Raw genomic sequence first — 27,339 nt, 5'->3', positions numbered from 1 at the left:
ATATGAAATATTTACTGAAATCTTCAGTCCCACTTATACATAAAGGAACTAGGACATCGAGAGTTTAGGTAAATTTCCCAAAACCACACAGACAGTAAGTGGAAGAATGAAGATTTGAACCTATGTGGTCTGGTACAGACTCTTTGCTGTTCAACTTCATTCTATTTTGTCTAAATTAGACCCTTCAGTAAGTATCATGAATGCAAAAAGAAGGCAAATGGGGACTGCTGAATTTAGAAATGGGTATATTGATAAACTGTCAACAATGTTTAATAATTAAAGTCATTATGAATGCATGTTTGCCTGGGACAGTCCTGGGTTATTCCCTCTGTTCTCTTATCACAATTAATGGTGGCTCTTTTATTCTCAATTTTTCCTTATTTGGGAAATTAGTTAAAATTCATTTTATGAATAATGCATTTATGCTATTAGAACATGGACTAACATTTCAGAGTTATCAATAAACAGGACTTGACATGTTGAAATTAAAGTTACCACAGACTCTTTTATTCTTTGGGGGAGAGTCAGTCATTGTACTTCAAAATAAAAATCAAAGATAAATTAAATATATAAAATATTTGGGGTCAACATACAGGTAGAGATTACTCATTGGTATTGTTGATGGAACTGATGTGTGCTAAATATATTTCATCACATATTTATGCAATAGGGAAAGTAATCATCGACTTACTTCCTATTTTTTTATGTAGTGATGCATTTCAGTTTATCCACTGTGGTTTTCATTCTTACCTCATATTGATAAACTATGGAAGATGCATAAAGCTAAAGAATAGATTGAGCTTCCAGTTTGAGAAAAATATATTGTATTAATTTAAAATATTTTTTAAATTTACTATCATTATTCTACAAAATTCCAAACTATAGGACCCTTTATTGAAGATGTGACATGGAAAACCTCAGATGCCCTTTTTGAAAGGAGAGATTATGACATTATTTAAGTGGATTCTAGCTGCCATAAATCTATTGTTTAATCAACTGAACAACCTTATCCACCCCTCCCGTACCAAGAAAAAAATTAGAAAAACCTTTGGGAAATATTTTATAGGGCATGAATTAAATAATAAATCTCTCGTTCATAGAATATAGTGATTAGGTTAAATTATACTTGTTTTTTTTTAATTTGACTCATCAATTTATTTGAGTAGTTTTTTTTTAATTTGACTTATCAATTTATTTGAGTAATTCTATAGAGACCAAAAAATATTTAATGTAAAGTACTTAAACCTAATTATATAACCAGTTGGCTACTGACATAAAACAAGTAGTACACATAGAAGTAAAAAAACAAAAAGTTTTTATGAAACAATAACAAAATTTTGACAAGATTGCTCTGAAAACTAACACATGAATGTATGTAATTTGCATTGGGTAATTGGTACCATCACTCAGGGCTGGCTGACAATAAGTTTTCGTATGTATGCATGTATGTATTTTGTAAATCTCATGTTGTTTTTCATTTTTCCAATCTCCGTTTTGTTTTTTGGGTAATGGTCTTTGTTATATAAGGTTATGAGTGATGTTAATGAGAGCACCTAACAGAAACACAGAAAGTATCAACCTTGTCATTACTAGGGCACACGATTAAAGTTCCTTCTTAGCAAAACACAAAAGGGAAATCAGAAGAAGTGATTTAGTATTTTCAAGTAGGAAATTAGCTGCTTAAATGCATTTTACAATGTACTGTTTCCAAGTGAGAAAGAAAAGCGTGAGTGTTTCAACAGGCGCTGGGTTCTCTTTTAACTCTCCAAAATTTACGTACATTTCTAACAACATTCCTAGTAAGTGGTGCTAACAACTCAAATTCAAAGCAATACTGAAGAGAAAATTTAAAGGTCAATATTCAGGAGCGTTTTTGTCGAAATACTATCAATAGAAAATCCCCATTTATTAGGCTCCTCTAGTACCTAGCTACGTTACCTCTAAACATTTTATTTCTTCCTAAAGATGATATTTCATTTCACCTTCTATCTAAAAGGGTAAGGATTTTCCTCTCAGATAAATGAATGTAATTGAAGTGAATATTTAAAAAAAAAACTACATCAACTTTCTATTTTTTCAGGTGATGAAACCTCCCTTTTAAAATAAAACAAATAGTAACTTTATCCATTTTAAGCAAGTCATCTCCCTATATTAATGCATGAATTATGTTTCTCTTTCTAAGTCTGAAAATGTCTCAATGAGTCTTCCTTGTCATCTGGTTATTAAAAATAGAGCATGATTTCTTCCATCTCTTTGTTTTGCTTTACAGTATTTTTATAGTCAGACCAGATCAGAAGTGGAAAGTGTATACAGATAAGTGGAAAATGAGGATTGCATAAACAAGAATAAGCGGGTTTTGAAACTAATCAAAAACCTTAGTAATTGGTCATGTGCATCCCAAAGAAGTTGCAGGAATTAGCTAACATGTGCCAGCAGGAATATGATGGTGCTTGCCTAAGGGTAGCAGGACAGAGAGGTAGAGAACTTGAGGCTGGGTAAACAAGCACTCATAGACTTGGGGGCAGTTTCCCAAAATAGAGTTTAACAACCGTGAAGACCCAGGAAATAGGACAAGTTCACTACTAGAGTGGCCCTTAAAAGCCTGGAGAGAATAATTGTCCACACTGAATAAAGCAGGAATGCCTGAGTTTCCCTGCGACACACTTCTAGAAGGGGACAAAATGGCTCAGAAAAGTGACTTTGCAGGGGGGAATATATTATGTGAGACCAGACCATCCAGTGGAGAATTATGTTCTGTAAGAATGCCCAGAGGGCACGTCCACTTACCAAAGTCATCAGGAACACACTGGTGGAAGGGGTACTGGTACCATTTTGTTCAGTAGAGACTTTCTTCTGTAGGCTAGGGCTGATAGAAAGGCAATCAGAGTTTGGCTTCATAGCAATAGAAAAGAGGGAACACCAAAGTGATAGTGGGGAGGTGGGAGTTTTTAACTTTCAGAAGCCAAGGGGCCACGATTACTCTAGTGACCTGCATATCAGAAAGATAAGCAAGGGTCTCAACCCACAGGAAGTTAAGAAGATGGCTAATAAAACGTAGTGCCTTGGAAAGCAGAAGAGTTGGGCAGAAAACAGATTGGAATGCAGTTAGCTTTTTCTTTTCTTTTTATATCACTTGTATTTGTATATCTTTCTTTTCCTCTCCTTAGATGTATATTTATTCTCATAGTCTAAACCTTTTCAAGAGTATATTTGATATATATGTGTATATATTCTATACACAGCCATATCAGTATTCTCCACCAAACGGAGAAGTCTAAGGTGTAAAACAAAATCTCCTAGTCCATTTTTCTCTTTGTAAATCCTAGCCTTCGTTGTTTGGTGTTTGTCTCCCCCATTTTTGGGCACTCAACAGCCTCTTCTGCCTGTCTTCATTCACTCAACTGATGTTTACTGAGGGTATATTACATGCTAGTTTTACTGGAGTTACAAAAGTGAACAAAACAAAATTTGTGCCCATTTGGCACTTACATGCTCTGCCAGAGAGAGAGACAGTAGAGAAATGATCATGTAAAACACCGGGTAGCGATTGCTGCTCTAGAAAAAATAAAGCGAGGTAAGTGGGATGAGGTGCCAGGAGCCGGCAGGGAGGTATAGTTACCGTATTCTCCTCTCTTTCCTCTCTGTTAAACCATGGTTTTAAAATCACCAGTTTCCATCTCAGTCTGAAGAGGTGTAAAGAGATGACTAAGGGAGAGTAGTATTTGTGATTTTCATTAATTGTGAAAGGGCAGAGTCCATCATTTTTTGGTACAGGAAGCGTTTGAAGAGATCAGACAAAAGAATGTAATTCTTCTCTTTGCACCAGCACCGAGTCCCCTGCTTCTGTATTATCCCCAAACCTTGCATCTTATCTTGCACCTCTTCATATAAATTATAAAGATGATAAAAACAGAAATGATTTAATCTTCTATTTGATCCTTGTTTCTGAGCACCCACCGCATAATCAAAGTTTTCTCTAAACACGTAGGTTTTAATATTTCTGTGAGATGTTTAACACACAACATGCGAATAAGTCAACCAGACATCCAAGTTCTAGTCTCCTGTTTTGAGTTCTGTGCAGTGTTTAAACATCGCCAGGGTAAAGCGACTGTCACTGCCAGTAAGGGCTAATGTTACAAGCTGTTTTTGCTCAGATGGTAGCAAGATAGTATTTGCTGCCACATTTATGATAATAGTTAAGAATCTCACATATTGTTAAATTCTGTCATCACACTAATAGCCTAGTTTAGGCAAAGTCAATGTCACACTGATCTTCTAGTTCAGAGAAGAGCTATATTGTCTCCAAACAATAGGTATGATCAGTGGCTCTTTTTCTTCCTTTCTTCAGCACCAGAGAGCATGTGATCTGTTTTTCTCTTGCAGTTTGAACAACAGTGATTCTACCCTGGACAGATACCTGAGTTTTCATTGACATTTGCTGCTGCTCAGAAGAAGACATTTGGCAGCAATTTGAAAAATTACCGTGGGGTTATTTAGAAGACCTCATGTCCCATGGCATTTCTTTGTCATGCTGCCTTTTCCTGGTAGCTGTGTAGAATCACTAATATGACAGCATGCTACATAACCTGTGTGCCCTGAGATTAATTAGCCTGCCCAGGCCTCGCGGTATCATCTGTAAAATGAGCCACATAGAAAAGAAATGACAAAGCCATCCTAATCATATGAATTACAGAACATTTGATTTTGGCAGAATTTCAAATTGAGAGATACATTTCAAACTGTAACTTATTTCATTTTTATTTGGAAAACAAGATTGTAATATCAAAAAGATGGTAATCATATTGGAATTATATTAGGGATTTTGCTAATATGAGAGCAAAATAACAGGTTGGAAAGCATTATTGTTAAATCACTGGGAATGCAAGGCTGCTGAGTAAGTCAAAGTTGCTTGAAAAGCATATTTCAAATTGGGTCACACGCACATGCTGCAGCCATTTGCAATCAAATCTATGCTAGGTGATAGGAAAGCGAAAGAAAATAATGCTGGAGTAAAATCCTTCCCTTAAATACTAGGTGCTGGTAGCTGTGGCCAGATTGCTTATGCTCTAACGTTAAATCAATATAATTCTCAGTCATTTATTTACTCCCATATAAGGACTTCATAACAAAAGAAGCCAAATTTGAGTGTCCAGGATAAGAAATATGGCTATGTTTAAATAGCTTTGGACTTAAAGAAATCAGATTAGGAGCAAGAACAAGACTGCTGGTAAGTAAATAATAGAAAAGGAAAAGAATGGCTTCCATGTTTTTTTTTCTGATTGGTCTTGTACTGAGAGAGCAGATTTTCAGCTAGTAATATCTCTGCTGTCATCCCAGTAATGCATGATGTGAGCTACGTCTCCCTGATTATCCCTGGATGCTTGGCTCCTGAAAATATATTAATGGCATCAACAACAAAGGCAAGAACAAATGGGAGAAATAAAACTCTATCAACACGATCAGTACAGTGGGGACCACAAACCAGAACAGAGAACAGCATTCCTCCTTTTTTGTCTGATTGGGTCCATCTCCTGCATATTAAACACACCTGGAATCCCAGTGAATACTCTGCAAAGAGTTCAGCAGAAATCATTGATTATAGCGCCATTGTTGTGTGAGCTGCAGGGTTCTCCCCCCCCCCCATAAGGGTCTAGAAAAATCTCAGCTATGCATGGATCTTTTACACTGATTCTGATTTTGTTAGTTTTCTCTAAGAAATTAAAATCTTGGAAAACATTTCTTCATAGTACAATGGAATGGGGACATGATTAGATTTCCCCATTTCTCTGAGTTAAAATTCACCCTAAAGCATTTCAACAAGAAATTATAATACCAAATATTCAAAAAGGAACCAAAAATACTAGCAAAGAAACAGAGTTGCTAGCATCTATTTATCTCTTCTGAGGCCTGAAATGACAATAAGTAGCGTAATGACACACGAGAACAATCTGGAAATATTCCGAGTACTCCAGCAATGTGCTGTACTCACTTCTTGCCTACACAAGTACTTCATTCTAGTGATGCTTCCGTCTTCCTTCTGCATATTTTATTTTTCCTTCTCTACTGGTTTATTACCATCAACAAATGCTACCATTTCAAAGCCATTTCTGACTTGACCTTTGCTTCAAGTTTCTGCCCATTCCTCTGTTGCACATCTCATTGAGAGTGTTCTCTGTAGTTTCTGCCTATAATGCCTCCTTTCTCGTTAACCCTCTCTAATCAGAATTTCACCCCATGATAACACTATAACATTTTTGTCAAAGTAACCAGTCAACCTCCAAATTACTAAATCCAGTATCAGAGGTGCCTGGGTGCTTAGTCAGTTAAACGTCTGCCTTCGGCTCAGGTCATGATCCCAGGGTCCTGGGATCGAGCCCCAGGTCGGTCTCCCTGCTCAGTGGGGAGTCTGCTTCTCCTTCTCCCTCTCCCCCAGCTTGTGCTGTCTCTCTCTCAAATAAATAAATAAAAATCTAAAAAAAAAAATCCAATATAAAATCTCAGCCGTAATCTTAATATAGAATATAGGGAACATTCAGAAGATGGTTCTGAGAGTCAAGAGACAACTGCTCTTTTGCTGCTATTCATGTTGTTCCCTGATCTTTAACCTTCATGAAAGCTAATAAAGTTGGTGCTTTGTGAAGGTTACTGTGCATTATGAGTTTGATTATCAATCAGATCCCACGACCGCTGACGCTATTTAATCATTTGCAGATCTTACACGCTGGTGTCGTGAAGAGGAAGGATTGATTTTCAGACCTACAAGTCAATATGGCAAGGGTAATTTGTGGTTAGGCAAGGAAGAAGGAAGACAGAGCTCAGATTTCGATGCCAAGGCAGTTGCTGACCCATTGTCAGTACGAAGCAGCAAAACTTCTGTGGTAGAGGTTTGCTTGCTTGTTTAGTATTTATGAGTGAAAAGTTGTGACTCCTGTTGAACTGGCAAGATAAATTCATAAGGAAAGGCAGGTGGAGAGGAGACAGAGAAGGACTATACCTGGGTTAGCGCTTAATTAATTTTTAGTGTAAGTAAAATTGCTGAAAACATAAGAAAAGAGTCAATCATAGTAGGTAAAACAGACAGTTGATAAGAGTGTTATTGTACAAGGAAGGTTCTGTTGGGAATTTGAGAAATACTTTGATCAGTATGATTTTATTCAGATATGGTCATTAGGCACTGGCCATACTCACAGGCACATGACACAGGAGAGAGGAGACCATGGAAGCTTATGAACATAGTTCAAAAGAGTGTGATGCTTTGCTTGGAAGTATTAGCAACCGCCTGGATAAATCTTCATGCTCTCAGATTTGTCAGTTTAATGATGGGGAGACTTACAGTTTCATGGTAGACATAATTGAACAGAATGGACTGTTCAGGTTGAGTCCCAGCAGTATTCAACACACAGAAAATGCCCCAGAATTTACATGTAATTGAATTGACCAATTTGGAATGTGTGCAGTCATGAATTGAGCAAGTTTATGCTGAAAAGATTACCACTTGATTGTCTTACCTTCTTTAAACAATGACATATCTCCTGAAGCCCTTAAAATGTTACATGGACGAGCAAGGTGAGATTGGTTTTATGACGACAAACAATCACCCAGCCAAAATGATATGCTTCCAGCCCAAACAACTGCATACCTTGCCACACAGGCAGTTCCTTTTGCCTGGGCCACCTTATTTCAACCTCACGTCCAGAGGGTGATAAACCACATAGGGAACGAGCTCTTGCTACCGTATCTGCCATGTATTGCTTTAATAATGAGAAGCTGTTCAAAAGAACGTAGAGGCTAAGAGGAAAATAAAGATGATAATGAGAGAAATGGAAAAAAATGGCTTAGGTGACTCAACCGTTCAGGTGATGGATAAAGAACAGGATGAAAATCAGAATGAGATTGGCAGTGGTGTTCTTAAATACTGTTGATCGCGGTGGTAATGTGTCCCAGCTCAGGAGTCCTCCTCTCTTCAAAGGCACCATAAATCCTTCCTCATTTAACCTAAGTTGGGTAAGTATAAGACCAGTGATGCTTAAGAAGAATGGAGTGCGGAGCACAGGGATGGCTCAGTCGGTTAAGTGTGAGACTACTGATTTCAGCTCTAGTCATGATCTCAGGGTCTTGGGACCGAGCCACGTGTCAGGCTCCACACTCTGCTTGGGGTCCGTTTGGATTCTGTCTCTCCCCGCTCCCTTTGCTCCTCTCCCCACTCATGTACTCTCTCTCTCTCTAAAATAAATAAATAAAAACTTATAAAAGAGAAAAAGAATGGGGGAAATAAAAGGAAATGGTGTGATATATTAATGAAGGCTTTCAATTGCTGGCCTGTGGTTGGATGTCAAGTAATGCTCTTCTGCGCCGTCTTTAATGGTCATGCCAAAGAGAAACTTTTTTTTTCAACAGTTTTATTGAGATATAATTTACATACTATATATTTTGCTCAAACCCCTCTTTGCAGTTAATATTAAGCAGTACTGAATGTCAAGATTTATGTCTTAATTCTATTTGGTATTATATAAACAAATGTCCCCAACAGGTTTTCTCTTTTAGTCCATTCTAATAGTCTCTTAATTAGATGATTTTAATATGCTTATATTTTATATTTTTCCAATTTTATATTTTTCCAATTTTTATAGTTATTTTTCAACTTAAACTATAAATATTTCTTCCCAATTCCAAACTCTTCAGTTATTTTCCCATCCTTTGAACATAACCACTAAATTAGCATGCTTTATCTACCAACAGAAAACCACACACACACACACACACACACACACACATATATATATTCTTTTTATGGTTGTCTAGAATTTTAGTTCCACCGAAAATATGAAGTTATTTTATAGTAAATATGCACCATTTGCCAATTGTTTCTGTGTCTTTTTTTTTTTTCTGTTTCTTTTTTGCAATTTATCACCGTCTTTAAGACAAGAAAGATTGTTTTATGTTTGAATCTACTGCATTTCGGTATTCAGTTTCCATAAAACAAATAAAACATCTTGGAAATTAACAAATTGAATAGCTTTCTTTTTCAGTGTGTATGCTGAGGACAACTTTTTCATCAAATTTTTGAAAGTTAGAGAATTCATTAGTAGGCAATCCTGAGCTATATTGATGCCATGGCTACTGATTGTAGCGTGTCTGTTTTGAGGTGTTTTTTTTCCCCCCAGGTTTGGAGGCTTCTATTGAGATATTCTCAAGGGCAGAGCTATTTTTCCTCAGCTGTATGCAGTCTGCTAACAAGCCCATCAAAGGTGTTCTTCATTTCTATCACAGTGTGTTTTAGCTCTAACATTTCTTTTGGGTTCTTGGGATTTCTATTTCTCTGCTTACAAGGCCCATGTATTCTTGTACGCTATCTGCTTTTATCCATTATAACCATTAGCATATTAACTACAGTTGTTTTAAATTCCTGGTCTGATAATTCCAATATCCTTACCATGTCTGTTTCTGATGCTTGCTCTGTCTCTTCAAATTGTGTTCTTTGCCCTTTTGGTATGCTTTGTCTTTTTTTCTTGATAGCCAGACAGGACGTACTGGGTAAATGCAAGAGCTGTGAATAGACCTTTGGTGTCGCAGTATGAGGTGTAGGGAGACGGGCAGCGTTCTATAGTCCTATGATTAGGTCTCATGATATTTTAGTCTTTTAGTTAATGTTATGCCTCTTCTGGACTATGAACTTCACAACTATTTCTCAGGTTTTCTTTTCTTTTCTTTCTTTCTTTCTTTCTTTCTTTCTTTCTTTCTTTCTTTCTTTCTTTCTTTCTTTCCTTCCTTCCTTCCTTCCTTCCTTCCTTCCTTCCTTCCTTCCTTCCTTCCTTCCTTCCTTCCTTCCTTCTTTTTCTTTCTTTTTTTTCCCCCTTTCCCTTAGGCAGTACAGGATGGCTAGAAGAGCTGTACTTGGCTATTTCCCTTCTTCACTATGGAAAATTAAAGCTGGCTGGACTTGGTTATTTTTCTTTCAGCAGGTCAGCTGGATCTCATAACACCCCAGCAGGTTAGACGCTAGCTAGTTAAATAGTTTCCCCTGAGGGCAGGCTTTGTTAAGGAGAAAGCAGCTTGCTCTGGTTATTTCTTTTCTTTTTCTTTTCTTTTCTTTTTTTTTTTTCTTTCTATCGTTTTTATTACTGTGGAAACTTTCAAACATTCACTAAAGTAGGAGGAATCGTATAATAAGCTCCAGAATACTGAGCACTTCATCCTCGATAATTATCAACATTTGCCAACTTCAGATTTTCCCTTCCCCCTGCCTGAAACACAGGTGGGGAAGTTTTCTCCATTACTTATTGAGGGAACCTGGTTAAGTTCCTGGAGGTAAATCTTGTCGGGGCCATTTTACGACTCGTCTCCCACGGAGTTTTTGGCTCTCAGAGATGGTTGTGCTGAGCCTCCAGGAACCCAGCATCGCAGTTCGGGTTTCCTACCCTAGTTCTCCTTCCGTGGTGGTTTCTGCTCCAGTCTCTACTGCGGTAAGTCCTAACTCCCCTGAATTCGTCTCTCCGGTGTTGGGGGCTGTTGGTTTGTTTGCCCTGTGTCCTGTCTCCCATGAAGAGATATTGATTTTTCAGGCTGTTTACCGTTTTTATTTGTTATAACACAGCAAGAATTTCCAAGTTCCTTACATGTGGAACTGGGATTAGAAATTAGGGTTTTTTCAAATTAATAGATTATAGAGTAGTGTTGCGTCATAGAAAAACGAATCAGAAACTGCAAATTTTCTATATATCCTCTTCCTCCACTTCTGGTTTCCTGTATTCAGTTTCCCATGTTATTAATTTCCTGCATTAGTGTGATAAGTTTGTTAAAACTGAATCTTTACTGATATGCTATCATTTCTGAAAGTACATAGTTTACATTAGGGTTCACTCTTTGTCTTGTATATCCTGGAAGTTTTGATAAATGCATAGTATCGTGTATATATGTCGTACGGAATATTTTCACTGCCTTAAAATTCCCTGTGCTTTATGTATTTATCTTTCACTCGTACCCTAAACCCCAGCAACCACTTATCTTTTTATTATCTCCATATATTTGTCTCTTCAGAGTGTCATTTAGTTGGAATGACACTGTATGTGGGCTTATCGGACAGGGTTCTCAGTAATAGGCATTTAGGGTTTCTCCCTGTGTTTTCATAACTTGATAGTTCCTCTCTTTATTGCTGAATAATTTTCTATTGTTAGGATGTACCAGTTTATGTGTTCACCTGTTGTATGATGTTTGGGTTGCTTCACATATCTTACAATTATGAATGAAGTGATATAACTTTCATGTGCAGCTTTTTGTGTGAACATAAGTTTTCAACTCATTTGGGTAAATAGAAGAGTAACTGATGGATCATATGATAAGATGGTGATGAACTTTGTAATAAACTGCTGAACTGTATTCTAAAAGGAAGTGGTTATACCTTTTTTTTTCTCCCTCCTGCAAGCAATGAGTAAGAGTTTCTGTTGCTCCCCATTCTCATCAGTATTTGGTGTTGTCAGTGTTTTGGGTTTTAGTCCTTCTACATGCGCAGTGGTATCTCGTTGTTTTAATTGGCAATTCCCGAATGACAAGATACTGAGCAGCTCCTCAGGTGCGTTCATTTGCTCTTGTGTATTCTTCCTTCACACCTTTCATCCCTTTTATGTACTTTTTTTCTTAATACATTAGCAAGGACTTCCTGTACAAGTAAGAGTATTGAAAGACGATATTCTTGTCTTGTTGATGATTTTATGGGAAAGTATCTGGTTTCTTGCCATTAAATATGACATTAGTTTTGTTTTTCTTTAAATCAAGTTGATTAATTTCCCCTGTATTTCTAGTTGGGAGTTTGTTTTTTTAATCATTAATGGCGTTAAATTTTTCAAATAATTCTTGTGTATATATTAATAAAATTTTTCATGTTTAGCTTGTTGAGATGGATTGTAATAATTAATTTTAAAATGTTGATAAAGCCTTTCATACTTGGAATCAGTTCCGCTTGTTCATGGTGTATAATTATTATCATACAGGGTTGAATTTTATTTACTAATGTTTTGTTGTGGGTTTTTATATCAGTTTTCGTGAAACATCTTGGTTTGTAGTTTCTTTTCTTTATTTTTCATGTTGTCATCTAGTTTTGTTATTTAAGTAATACTGACCTCACAGAATGAGTTAGGCAGTGTTTGCCAGCTATTTTTTGGGTAGATTGTAGAGAATTGGTATCATTGTCACTGAAATATTTGCTAGAATTCACTCATGAAACCACCTGTGACAGGTAACTTCATTTTGGAAGGTGGTTAGCCATTGATTTGGTTTTTTTAATAGAGACGTATTAAGAATCTATGTCTCTTTGTGTGAAGTTCTTTAGATGACTTTCAGGGGATGTTCTCCATCAGGTTATCAAATTTGTGTGCATGGAGTTGTTAATAACCATTTACTAACGTTGTAATGTTCATGGGATCAGTAGTGATGGACACTCTTCAATTTCCGATATTTGCAATTAATGTCTTCTCTTGGAATTTTTTTTTCCTTTGGTAGCCTGACAAGAGGCTTAAAATTTTACCGTTAAGACTAAAAAAGTAGTGATCCATAGCTTTTTTTTTTTTTTTTTTTTTTGGCAAAATTAAAAGTGTTAGCCTGGTTAAAGTGGGGGCAGAAAATACACCTAGTGAAGCTGCTTTGGGAAAACATTTGAAACAGAATGTTAATACTACAAGTTATATGTTACTAATTTTATCTTAATGTACGAAGTTTAATTCAAAAAGGAGTTGAATTGTTGGCAATCAGGGACTCATTGAAAGATAAAACAGATTTTCTAGAACAATCAGCACGGAAAGTTCTGATTGTTTCTTTATAAAATCATAATAGATGAGTTTGAGAAGGGCAGTGAATAACATTTTGCTACTTACAGTGCTGTCTTGGGCAAAGAGAACATTAAAGGAAGCATGGTTATAAAATTCATTGCTAATATACACACATCAATTTAGTTCTTAGGGAATATTTTCATATGGACATCCCTATTCAAATTTCCTATAAACCAGTCAAATTAACAGAGCCTAGAGAAATTGAACCAACTATCTGAGCTATAACCATCCAGCAGACTTCCCATAACAGGAGTTAAAAATAAATGTTATTTTTGTAAGTCACGGAGAATTTGGTTGGCTTCTGCAGCAGAAAAGAAGTGGTATTGTGCAGGATGAGGGACAAGGAACCATTAAAACTATTATTTCTCTACAAATACTCTAACCTTCCCAATATTTTATGCATATTGTGTATTTTTTGTCATTAAAAAATGCTTTCACATTGGGGACATCTGATCCTCATTATGTTGTGAGTTAGACCAAATTTTTAGACTCTAAATTTTAGAGTCTAGAAAACTGAGATTTGTAGGGGTAATTTTCTAGTTCATGGGAAAGATGAGGAAAAACCTAGGTCTTTGGATAATATAGCTAGTATTTTTTTTATTACACTAACTTATTTTGAAATGTATTATGCATTAACTATATAATTTCACCTGGTTTATACTTAAATTAGTCACTTAAATGGCAATACAAGAAATTAAAACACTCTTCAAAGGAATACAGATGTTAACTTCTTCATTGGTTTGAGAAGGCCATAAATCATTCAGAAACCAGATTATGTGTGGTCATAAAAAGCACATATATCACCTTGATTTTTAGAAAATACCACTGCATCTGGCTTCCTGATTTGTATCAGAAGTGACATTTAAGATATAAAGAAAGTACTAGTGTTTCCTTCTGCTCCCCACCACACATTCTGACATCTGATTTTATTTTTATTTGCTTTCACCACAAAGATTTACATATCATCTGATGTCCTTATCTAGATTAAAATATTTTTGAGGACAAAAACTCTTTTTCTATTAACACATTCACCATGGCTTTAAGAACAAGTGGTAGATGTTTAAATTTTTTAATTCAATAACCAAATAAATGTAACTTTCAATTTTCTTTCAAAATTTGTAATTTTGTTAAAGTACTAGTCTATGCAGAGGATAAACTTGTGTTTATCTCTATGCATGAGTATTTTTCTTCTGATTAGGGAATAGTAAGTTAATAGCCCTTCTTGTGTTCTTTATTGATTTTTTTGGAGATTACCTATTACTGTATGTATATATCAGACAAAACAAAAACAAACCCCGCAGTTCTGACCTCAGAGTTCTTATATTATAGAATGCTTTTAGTAAAAGTTTGGTACATGGAAGGTTGCTATTATTAATACAAACTTTTAAAGGAAATTATAAAAATCATTAATTCTCTGAAAAGGAAAGAATTTCACTCTGCTTTATATTCATGAAATTTAATTTCATGGTTATCCAGAAAGTTCAAAACTGTCAGTGAAAAAATGTCTTCAGCCTAATTAATGTCAAATTTTGGAAATGTGCGGTCTATGCTTTGAATACTGATATTTCTGGTTAAGAATAACAAAATTAAGACTTGGTAGAACTTAAAAGGCAATGTATTACCTGTTAGTTTCATAAAATGTCGATCCATACTTGAAACTTTTACGTAAATCTTCTGTGCTGCCTCATTGCTGCTTAAATCCATTTACAAGTTACTATATTTCTCCATTCTAAGGGGAGGTAATTTGTCACTATTCCCTCTATGGAAAAGGTAATAGTTCACCTGAATATAGTTGAGGAACCCCTGAGGGTTTACTCCATGCAATCTCAAACTGATCCTGCTTTCCCAGTCATGATCATGCTTTCAACAGCAGAAGTAGACATCTATTTGATATTCAAGTCAATTTTATTTCCAATTTTTCTTCAGAAGGCATAATGGATTTATGTGTATATAAATAGGTTGTCATGTGAAAGGTTAAGATTGTTTTAACTATTAAAATATTCCACTGTGCTGAACAAATTGTTTTTGTTTTGTGTTTTGTTTTCTGTAATTTGGTAACTACAAAGTACTTCAGGGTTTTTGTTGTTGTTGTTGTTGTTTTAACACTATGATATCCAAATCCTCCTTGTTTGTTGGCTTTTCTAGTTCGTCCATGTTTTTACCTTTGATCCTATGAGTCTTGTTATGCACTCTCTAGAATTAGGGATGACTACTTTATCCTTAAAATCCAACTTAATTAAATTCAAAACTCCTATATTGAGCTAGGAACTGTGTTCAGCTCTGACGCTGAGTAGGATAACAGTGCCTTATGAGTTTCCCTTGGGAGTGGAAAAGGAATATGGAAGGGGGCATGGAAACAAAAAATTATTATAACTTAAAGATGTAACAGGAAAACATTTGCTTTATGTGAATAAAAGATGACGATGCTACTGACTCGATATAAGGAAGGTTTATGTGTATGTGCTACCAATAACCATCTGTCTTGCATAAAGCTATAGTCTATAAATCTATATAATACCCCCAAACTCAATTTCATTGTGAGTTAAATTGTTTCCTTATTTTCTCTAAGTATTACAGTTTTAAATACATCATTTAATTTCATAAGCAAGTCTTACTACTAAAAAGAGTACACCATACTTTAATAAATGGGCCAAGAACTATTTTTATGGTCTTCTTTGAAGCCAAGACTATGAAATCACCTCTCTTTAGTGATTTTGAAAGTCCTGAGAAAGCATTACAGATGAATTAGAAACTCCACATATGTACCAGAGTTTCCCATTAGTAGAGAAGGCACACTGAAAATGGAGAGAAGCTGCTACATTTAATTTTGGAAAACCTCAGGTAATACTGATATTGCCAAGAGTTTGATATGTGTGTGTGTGTGTGTGTGTATGTGTCTATTTTTCTATTTATAGAAGACATGTGAATAAGAACCTTAAGTTATTCCTTATGCGGTTTATTGTGGTGTTTGTTACTCAGTCTCTGTAATATCTTATTTTCAAAACAGCATTCTGGTTCCTATTTTTTTAGCTATTAAAATACTATTTTGAGGAATAATTTGACTTTAGGACTGTTGACTTACTGAAATAGCTATGTGGTCTTCAATACAATGTTTAATTTCCCTGGTAAGACTGACACATGTTGTCTTGTTCCTGATCATGGGTAAGGTGGTCTGTATTCCAGCATTAATTACAGTATCAGCTAGAGTTTCTGGTTTCAATTTTGTTTTTGACATTTATGAGGCTGAGAAAACTTACTAGTATTCTTAATTTACTGAGCAATTTTATCATGAATGTATGTTGTATTTTCTCAAGTGCACTTGCTTTGTCTTTGGCAGTTAGCATATAATGTTCCTCCTTTAATTGTAATGGAATAAATTAAATATATGGAAGGTTTTTTTTTTTCCTGTACGTTGACAACTTTGACTTACTCTGAGATTATTTTGTTCAACTAGCTGCTTTTTTTTTTTTTTTTAAGTAATCTCTATACCCAGTGTGGGGTTTGAACTCACATCAAGAGTCAGACACTTCACCCACTGAGCCAGCCAGGCATCCCTCAACTAATGTGGAAGTTTATATCCTAGATTTGACTGCTTTTCCCTTTTTCTTTATTGCATTTAATGTTATAAATCTAAGCACTGAATAGCTTATGAGACAACTTTTAATAAGTTGTGTTTTCATCAATAATTTTTGAGGTTTTTAATTTTTTTCTTTAGACCCATGATCTATTATAGATTGTCTAACCTTCAAGCATGTGGAGATTTTCTAGATCTGTACTACTTAGTGATTTAGAATTTGGTATTACTATAGTTCGGAACAAATTCTCTACAAATTCTCTTCTAACAAAATGTGACCTGTTCTGTGGCTCAGCATATGGCTGTTATCATTGAATATTTCCAGTACATGTGAGAGAAATGTGTATGTTACCAATATTGGGTGTGGTGTTGTATCAATTAAGTCAAAATGTCTGGTGCAGTTCTTCTAATCTTATATATATTTACTGATTTTCTTTGCCTAATTAAAGACTGGAGGAAGGATATTAATGAGGCCAACTAATTTATGAAGAGGCTTTTTAGTTTTGTTTTTTTGAGATTGTTATATTTACCATATGCTTACTCTTCCAGGCATTGGTATCCCTTCAGAGTAAGTTTTCTATATGGCATCCTTTCTCTTCAGTCTAAAGAAATTCTTTCAGCAGGTTCTATTTAGCAGGTCTACTGGAGACACATTCATCCAGATTTTGCTGAAATGTGTGTATTCATTGATCATTTATCTGCTATTTACAGTTCTCTTGAAAGCCCCCCAAAATAAATCTTAATGCTTAATGTGAGTTTTTTAACATAGCATTTCCATTCAGTGCTTTTGAAAATTTCTATCTCTTTGTTGAAAAGCATTATTTATTCCCTCATGTTGCTTACTTTTTTCTCTAAATTATTTAACATGTTTATCATAACCACCTTGAAATCTATTTCTGATCATTCCAACAGCTGGACATTTCTGGGTCTGGTAATATTATCATAATATATTTCCACATTTCTTAATATTTGATTAAATGTGAGATACTTTGTATTTAAAAAACATGATGTAAATTGTTTCCCATAAAAATGAGACCGTTTCATCTGCCAAGTTATTCATTTGGGATTGAAGGATAGAGGGCCTGGTGCATTGTGTAAGGCTCAACCACCTGCTAACTTTTTCTTATTCCTCTACATACATCCTTAGACTCTGTCAGGCCCCTTGCTGTCCCTTGGCAGTAAGTGACCTTTACTTCTGTCTCAACTCCAGGGACAGACAGTCATTTCCCATGTTTACATTTCAGCTGTTTTCCTCTTAACAGCATTTAGAGAGGTTTCTTCCTCCTCTCACTTCTCTGTTAAAGGTTAAATCTACCATGGATTTCATCTAGCAGGGGACTTGCTACTTTTTTGTATTCACGGGGTTTATATCCCCATGTTTGTTTTCTAATGGTGTAAAATAACAATGATTTGGGGTATTATTTGTCTTGAAATAATTACTGGGTTTTAAGTGGCATTCTTAAGTGATTCTTTACTACTCTGGGACCATTTTAAAATGGCACTTGAAGATTCGGTCTTAAATTAGTTGTACTTGAAACTACTGTGAAAATCGGTGTATCAGTACTTGTGCTAAAATACACACTATGGGGGAGTGACTATCTGCATCCCCAAAATTATAGTTTCCTCGAGCAAATCATTGGAAATGGAAGAAGAAAAAGGAAAAGACAGTGTAACATATATACTGAGAATTACAGCTTTCTGTTTTCTAAGGAATCTGGCAGTAAGGTTTCCCAACTGAGTCTAATAGACACTCAAGAAAATACATAGTAGATAAATTTTTGGGCCACTCCATATAAACTTTCACTCCTGCTATAAGAGTAAAAATGAGAATGAGTCATCTTATAGAAGGTCATTGAGTGAACAATTCTTATATCTTGCCAAATACATACTAATCTGATTATATACTATGCAAATGAAAAAACCAAAAACACAAAACAAATAATATCAACAACAAACATATAAAGAACATTGGGGTCTATCTGCATGACCAGTAAGAAGACCTGCCACTCTGAAAAGAGGGAGCCAGGCCATACTTTAGAAAAGATAGTTGATAATCAGGAGACAACTTATTTTGGTGGAGTCCCATTGCCTTATTTTTACTTGTGTTTCCCTTGCCTCAGGAGACCTATCTAGAAAGAAGTTGCTATAGCCAATGTCAAAGAGGTTACTTCCTGAGTTCTCCTATAGGATTTTTTTATAGTTTTTATGTCTCACATTTAGGTCTTTAACCCTTTTTGAATTTATTTTTGTGTACGGTATAAGAAAATGGTCCAGTTTCATTCTTATGCATGCTGTTACCAAGTACTTCATCAAAATAAAAACTTCTGCACAGTGAAGGAAACAACAAACTAAAAGGTAAACTACAGAATGGGATAAGATATTTGCAAATGACCTATTTGATAAAGGGTTAGTATCCATAATACATGAAGAACTTACAAACTCAACACCCCCAAAATGAATGATCTAATTAAAAAATGGGTAGAAGATATGAATAGCCCTTCTTCCAAAGAACACATACGAATGACCAACAGGCACGTGCAAAGATGCTCAACATCACTGATCGTTAGAGAAACACAAACCAAAGCTACAGTGAGCTATCACCTCAAACCTCTCACAATGACTAGAATCAAGAACACATGAAACAATAGGCGTTGGCAAGGATGTGGAGAAAGGGAAACCCCCCTTGAATTGTTGGGAGTGTAAAATGGTGAAGCCGCTCTGGAAAAGAGTATGGAGTTTCCTCCAAAAGTTAAAAAAAGAACCCTACAATTCAGCAACTATACAACTAAATGTTTACCCAAACCAGGAATACCAAGTCAGAGGGATACATGGAACATTGTCTACAGTAGCCAAATTATGGAAACAGTCCAAGTGTCTGTCAACTGATGAATGGACGAAGGTGTGGTGTGTGTGTGTGTAATTTCATTTTTTACGGCTGAGTAATATCCCACTGTACACATACATATACAGTGGGATTTTGTATATACAGTGGGATTTTACTCAGCCATAAAAAAAGAATGAAATCTTACCATTTGCAATGACTTGGATGGAGCTAGAATACATAATGCTAAATGAAATAACCCAGTCAGAATAAGACAAATACCATATAAATTCACTCATATGTAGAATTTAAAAAACAAGTGAGCAAAGGGGGAAAAAAAGGAGGGCAAGAAACAGAATCCTAACTATAGAGAAAAACTGATGGTTACGAGTGGAGATGGGTGAAATAGGTGATGGGGATTAAGGAGGGCACTTGTCATGAGCACAGGGTATCTTATGGAGATGTTGAATCACTATATTGTACACCTGAAGCTAGTATTACACTGTATGTTAACTAACTGGAATTTAAATAAAACTTTAAATCCATTTTCTAAGTTACTTTTTTTTAACTTCATAATATAACAAATTCATGAAATTCAAGCAGAAATTCATAAGGAAAGAACAGAGATGAGAGGAACAGAATGTAAGATGAAAAGGAAGTGAGTCAATAAAGCAAAATTTTAATTATTTAGTAATAAAATAATGGTATTAAAGTAGTTGTTAGAAACAGGAGGCAGAATTTTAGCTTTAAAAAATCAAAAAAGACATTATTGAAAATAGTGAGGGGGGAAAAAAATCATGGTTGTCAAGGTGGTAATAAAATATTTACTTTCAGGGGCACCTGGGTGGCACAGCGGTTAAGCGTCTGCCTTCGGCTCAGGGCGTGATCCCCGCGTTATGGGATCGAGCCCCACATCAGGCTCCTCCACTGAGAGCCTGCTTCTTCCTCTCCCACTCCCCCTGCTTGTGTTCCCTCTCTTGCTGTCTATCTCTGTCGAATAAATAAAAATAAAAAATCTTAAAAAAAATATTTACTTTCAGAATGAGAGCTTTCTCAATGATAGAAGATAGAAGAATTGGAACAGACAAATGTAAATCATAATTTTTGAGATGCGCAAAATATTTTAAAATGGTTTTTGATTTTTTTTGTAATAGTCTTTAGAACATTTTTAACAACCACAGAGAGAAGAAAGTAAGAATTATTCTTGTTCTCATCATGCAGAAATAATCATGGTTTTTAAGTGCAAAATTTTACAAAATTGTCACCATAGCAAATTTATATTTTATTTTCAAATAGAAATTACTCGAATTTTATAATCAACATAATAGACTTTTTTGCTCACTATTCAAAACCTAAAACAGTAGGTTCTATAGTGTAGGTGTTAGAAACTTTATTCGTTTATAAATGTTTAATGTTGAAAAGACTATCCTTTATAAAAACAAAAAAGGAAAACACACCTATAATCACACTGCTGCTTACTTGGTGCTAATTTTTAATCTGTATCTTCCCAGACTTTTATCATAAATGTGTATTTATATTTACAGTGAGGTTATACCTATACTAAAATGCATATTTAATATGATTTGAATATATTCCTCAGTTCTTCTTAGAAAGCACAATATTTCAGAGATTCTCAAAGCCCAAGCTGGGTTGAAAGAAGGGACGTTTAGCTCCAAACAGTGGTGGAGTCAGAGTAATTGAAGAGCTAAACAAAACCCAGTGAAAGGGCTTATCCATTTTCTTCTGATCTTGCACATGCTTGAAAATGAAATCTGTTGTTTCACTAATATCAAGCCTGATTTTTTCCCCCTAAGGGAAAACATGAATTTGAGAGTCCTCCAGCAACTCTGAGTTACATTTGAAATAGTTTATTTCTTTGAAAAATGCCTTACTTGCTATTTAGCCCCTCTGGTGTCATAAGAAAACACACCTTCTGGGATAACAATATTTACCTTGCATATTTTAGAGAAATGTAGAAGAATATGGTAAAATGTCCTATTTGAACATCATTAGAATGTAATTCATTTTAAAATTATGATCAGTTCCAAGAAAGAATCCTTATATAAGAGTCTCCATAAAACACGGCCTAGGCAGCTTCATCGGGCACAGACCTATTTTAATGTTCTCCTAGTGAAATGATCTGTGCAGCGGTCATAAAATGTTATACTAAACATTCTTTATGCTAAAAAATGATTCTTAAGCTCCCCATCCATAGAATACGTACAACATCTGATAACAGAGTGCCTGATGTGATCTACTCTGAATTGCAGCTTATGATCGAGGGCTGCGTGCATCTCCCGACAGGCGCGCTACATGCGGCATTGCAATCTGAAGTCAGTAGACGTATGAAATCCTGGATTTACCTATCTACAATTTATAGTTATAGGATTCATATCTTAACTCTCCTTAAATAAAAATAGCCATACGAGTAGTAGTAAAAACTGTTTCTTATTTAAGTGTAAATCAAAGAAGGAAGTAAAATGAAGTGGTAACATTTCTTCTCTTTCTCACCACATTGTCTCTCAAGGTGATGTAAGATGCATTGCGTGAAGTCCTAGAATGCTTTTATGTACAGTTTATCTCAATGTGGATTTGTTTAATCGTAGGTGGCTAAACTGATTAATGCATGTAATAGAATACAGTCAATATCTACACGTATCATTCTGCATCTCTAAAATAAGATATTGAATGAAAAGATCAAGTTGGAAACATAACGAGTTTCATTTATAAACATTTTGAGAAGGCACAGAACAATACATATTTTAATGAACAAACATGTAAAGGTGTAAAACACTTGAATGAGAATTATAAACACCGATTTTGATATCGTTTATAGGTGAGTTGGGAAAGAAGTACTCGTATCTATAAAACATTAAAATGTCAAATAGGTTTCCTAGAGTGCTCATGGAGGAGGAAGTAACATACTGGTATTTCAAATTTAAATCTAGTTTAATAGTAGATAGTAACTTACAACTTTTCTGTCAACAAAGAATGACTTGGGCTATTTTCTGAGTATATGCACCATCCAAAATTTTGTTTAAAAAAAAAAAAAGTGTAGCAGGGCACAGAGTATTTTATGTAAATTAATGAAATAATAAGAGTACCAGAGAAGTGATATTCATTTATTTCTTTCATAAAGTATTAGCCAGAGCAATTCTATTACATATTTTCTACCCATCTTTGTAGCATTATATTTTTGGTAGAAATATTCCTAGAAACCTACCCTTTTGTCTATTTGGCCCAATGATAGTGACATTCATAAAGATTACAGTTGTTAGGTTTACTTGAAATTATTTGCATGTAGCAGTAATTAGACTTTTACTTTTAAACACAAATCTGGTTGAACTCAACAGCATTTGTCTTGACTTTTAAAGCCAATATCGGGGCGTCTGGGTGGCTCAGTCAGTTAAGCGACTGCCTTTGGCTCAGATGATCATTCCAGGGTTCTGGGATCCAGCCCTACGTTGGGTTCCCTGCTCAGTGGGGAGTCTGCTTCTCCTTCTCCCTCTGTGTGCTTGCTAACTTTCTGTCTCAAATAAATACATAAATAAATCTCAAAAAAAATAAATAAATAAAGCCAGTATCTTCTGTGAGGCAGTCTCATGATTCCTAAAAAGGCAAGGAGATAAATCTCAGGAAACCCAGAAACTAGTTCTTACATTTTTAGTGCTGTTATTTCATGTGTGGGTGACGCATATTAAAATTATACAAAAATACCTGCTGTTACGTAATATATATGTACTTATTGTATGTACCTAATATGCATGACACATAAATATCGTGGTCAACCTTACAGGAGATAAAAAATGAGAAGGCTCATATATATAAAATACTTGTATGTTGACAGGTCACATACTTGAAATTTCAGTAGTAAAGTATTTTTCATTTGGGTTAAAGTGCATTTTCCAAAACTTTTGTGAAAAGAAAACCAATTTACTTTGTTACCCGGGCTCCCCCAACATAGTAATATATTAATAAATAATGAAAACTACCATGGATTAATTTTAATCTAGTTTTATTTAGCAGGTGCTTGATAGATAGGTGAATGGTATACTGTGTAAGAAACAGTAGCCGGTAAGTACGCCTAAGTCATGGTCACAGAGCAAATATTATACTGGTAAGAAAAAAAGGATTGCAAAGAAGTGTCTATCAGGAGATAAGATTTATACCCAAGCTTTGTTTTGAGAAACAAGATGAACACACTAGGGTATATCTTCTTTTCGTACTATACACACATGCACGCATATGTTCACACATAGGCTTATGTGTGTGTACACATACTTTTGATATTTCTCAATCATCAAAAATTCTAAACTAATGTATAGAAATAGGACAAAATTCAACAGGGGATCTACTTTTGTATATACTTACCAATATATACATCTAGACTATTAACATCTGAACTCTAACAATTTTGTAGTCACTAAATGTTAACATAGTCAAAAATAAAACCACTTTGAAAAGATGGAACTTATATACAGATCACTCTAATGTTAGTTAATGCATGAACCCTTAGGCTTCAGAGTTCTAATACTGATTTTTCAAATGAGCAACTATTTTTTTAATGGAAGAAGAATTCAACTATTTCCTATTTATAAAGCGGAAAAAAAATGCCTTGGGTATAAAATCTAAATGTCTACAGTGTGATCAGTTGGGAGCTTAGAAATGTTATTCTTTGCAACCTTCAGTCATTACTGTTGGATGCAAAGAAAGTGGGTGCCAGGAGCCCCTCCTGTACCAGGCGAAGTGATACCTTTCCCAAGGATAAAGCCTCAGCCTTCTGTGGGGAAGAGGAATGGAGAACAGGTGGAAGGCTAGGGATGGTAATGTACTGAGGTCTGTATTGGGAAAAACTTTAATTTGCAAGAGGGAGGATCTTCCTCTTTAACTGCTGAACACAAGTGGCCTGAACCTGTCCTAGGGAAGTTAAACTGTTTCCCCTGCACAGGGGCAACCCCCATCCTACAGAGGCACAAATGCAGCCTCTATGAGGAAGGCAAGGCATCCGTCAATGTGGCCAGAATTGGTCACCTTTGGACTTATGTGAACTTGAGCAGTCAAAGAGTCCTGGTAGAAGCGAGAATCACCAGGTCTCACAACTGTCCATTTGTAGAAGTAACAGTATAACTGCCGTGCTATTCTCTGGAATACAAACAGCGTTTGAAGTCCCTCTGTCCAGACAAAGCAGTTGGAGTTTTTCCAGTGTAAATTCATGACCCTGACATGAAGGGAGATGCTGGGGTGAAGACCACAGCTGTGACGATGATGGTCCCTTTGAACTTACAGAATACAGGGTTGACCAGGCCATACTGGAAGACGACGGTGTTAAAGAACAGGAGGAAAATGATGATGATGTTGAAGAGAATTGCAGTATCCTGGGTGATGAAAAACACCAGCAGGAAGATGGGAGCCATTCGGAGTAGCTCTGCGGAGGAATTAACAAACAGATCATAGGACAGCAGCAGGACTTGCAGGCAGAGCATCAGGTCAAAGTTACTGCGCTGGACCATGTTCCTTCTGCTTGATGGGGCACATTCCACATTTCCTCAGAAAATAGCGCCTAGCTCTCTCCCAGCAGTGACGGAGAAGCACTAGTTCCTCAGAATCAGAGCTGTTTCCCTACCTCGAGGACAAGAGCTTCAAAGACCTTCTATATCGGTTGTCCCAGGGAGGCCATCCTGGCTTCCGGAAACTGGTTTTAAATCCCGGAAGTAGATGGCGGATGCAGGCTCTGTCTGAGCCCTGCTAGCCACTGGTCCTCGGCTCTCCCTCAGCACTCTGTGGCCAGCCTGGCTGCCTTGTTTGGGTCCCTGCTTACCTAGGTTCTCTCCTCTCCTTTCTTCACAGCGTCGCTGCTCCCAGCTCCTGAGCCTCCCAGCTGCTGCCCAAGGCCTCCTGCCCACACCGCAGGTCCTTGTTAAGGGCCAGCGCCAAGCAAGATAGTTCGCCTCTGCTGGAACCCTTATGTTTCCACGCGGTGGATGGGTGAGGGACTGGGCGATCTGTGGCGGAGCTCCTTGGGGAAGAAATGCCCGTGGAGGAACTGGAGTTGGGAGTCAGCACTTTGGTGCCCTAGGAGTGGACCATCCACAAACCCCAGACTTAATTTCCCAGGCCCAGCAACTATTTTTTCGTCTCTTGTCTTCTACATTGCTTACCTATTCCAGTTTCCTTAGTTACAGCATGTGTGTGTGTGTGTGTGTGTGTGTGTGTGTGTAAGTGCATGCACATTTGTATGCGCAAACTCCATATTTGTTAATTTCATTTATTTTCTTGTGCTATATCCCCAGACTCTAAAAACATGTCTGGTATAAAGGAAGCACATAGAAAACATGTTGAATGAATGAAAGGTGAATACAAATGACTTTTCTATATTAGCATTCCATATCTCAAACGCATCCTGACCTACTTATGAGATATGAAATGTATGACCTGCATAGAATTAAGTGTTTAATCAAAAGACCTATATTTATAGGAAAGCCAGTATAATATTTACTGATACAATTTGAACTATATTAAAATATAGATATTTTATATCAATTTAAAATGCTAGCTGTTAAGAAAAATTACTAAAATTACAAAAGTTTTATTAACATTAGTATGGTTAAATTATTGAATATGTATGTTGAGATTTTTTGAAGTCACATACACACAACTAGGTAATCCAGCCATTCTGAGAAGAAGTTTATTATAAATAAAATCAGACTTGCAGCTTCAGGCTTAACATTTTGAAGTAAGTGTCTTGTATCACTTATGGCATACAGACATTTTTGTAGAAGAAACTAAGAGAAATAGTTCACTTGCAAAATCCATATTCAGAAATGAAGATCCTTTGGACAAATGGATAATGATGTGAAAGCAGTTTAAGACATATTTAAGGTTTTGGAAGTTTGTCCTTTACTGCTGATGATAAAGTTGTAGAAAATTTCAATCTTTGCCCCCCAAAAAAATAAGGTCAGCATCTCATTGAAATATCTTTTTAAAAAGTAAATTAGGTAGTGCTCTGCAACCCTTATTCCTGTGTTCAAGGATCATATGAAAGGGTGCTGATAAAGAAGAAACCTTGAACCACAAGGCTGACTAAACAAAATCACTAAGCTCTATATTAGTCTCAAGAGAAAAACAATCCGATGAAGTGACAGAGTGTTGCTGACTCAAGAAATCCTTGACTTTCACAGCTGTCTTCAATTTCCTAAATGTGATTTTTAGGTTCCTGGTTAGTTAACATTAACAATAGAATTCTAGGTTATATATATAGTATATTCAGAAGCACATAGGAAAGGTTTATAAAATTCTTCCATAAAGGTGTGGTGTCACATTCATTAGTTATATTCACACTCAGCTTTTTTACTATGTAATAGAAGACACTCAGCACCATCCAAGACAGCTATACTTGACTCTTTGCAAGATGGAAAGGTACTTGAACATAGCTCCCTTTCCTCCAATGTTCAAACTCTACACAGCAAGAATCAGGCATGAGTACATTTTCTAGCAATGACCCACGCTAGGGTCAAACCCATCCCATTTATCTCATTAGGGTTATTTTCTACCTAACTGTTGAGTCATGCTACAAAGTTTGAAAAGAGGGAAAAAAACTGTTACTGAACGTATCCTCTGCAGTGAAATGCAACTAAATACAATCTATTGATGAAATACGAATAAGTTCATATGTGATTAGTAAATAGAGGAATAATTATCACTTTTAGATGCACTGTATGTTGATACATGAGAATTTTCCCAGCATTTCAGTATGTTGTGCTAACAAGTACCAGCAGTTGAATGCAACAGAGAGTGTCCCCTGAAAGCTACAGGGTGTTACACATACATCACATACATGCTGCAAATCCACTCCATGGTGTGTGTGTGTGTGTGTGTGTGTGTGTCTGTGTGTTTTGACTTAGAGGCTTTGACTTAGAAGTGCTATTGGGTGGTCTTTTCTCATCTTCCCATAGTTCAGTACCTTCAGCTCTTCCTTACTTTCCCTCCGTTGAGCTATCTTCACAATTTTTTTAGGTACCACCATACATTTATCACAGTGTTCCACTGTTTGATGATGCGCCATGCTTACTTATACTAGGATTTTTCCTTAGGAATTGTTGTTGGTATTCCAGCTGTAAGTTCCA

General features: G+C 35.9%; 1 protein-coding gene and 1 pseudogene across 4 annotated transcripts in view; one reads left to right on the top strand and one right to left on the bottom strand.

Moving 5' to 3' along the window:
- Nucleotides 1-27,339, top strand: part of LOC123789340 (uncharacterized) — a 522,668-nt gene that overhangs the window by 298,666 nt on the left and 196,663 nt on the right. For 2 of the 4 annotated variants that reach the window (XM_087861121.1, XM_087861120.1), the window contains exon 1: nucleotides 9,707-10,463. The exons of the other annotated variants lie outside the window; for them this stretch is intronic. In XM_087861121.1, the coding sequence (XP_087717247.1) occupies nucleotides 10,368-10,463 (96 nt within the window). In that variant the 5' untranslated portion in view covers nucleotides 9,707-10,367. Of the gene's footprint in view, nucleotides 1-9,706; nucleotides 10,464-27,339 lie in introns of those variants that run through there. 4 annotated transcript variants of the gene reach the window in all.
- On the bottom strand, nucleotides 24,179-24,726 carry LOC123788706 (transmembrane protein 138 pseudogene; annotated as a pseudogene).

This window comes from Ursus americanus, chromosome 3 (genome assembly GCF_024610735.1).
Source record: "Ursus americanus isolate L20-20 chromosome 3, mUrsAme1.1.p, whole genome shotgun sequence".
Taxonomy (NCBI): Eukaryota; Metazoa; Chordata; class Mammalia; order Carnivora; family Ursidae; genus Ursus; species Ursus americanus.
This window is presented reverse-complemented; position numbering and strand designations above follow the sequence as displayed.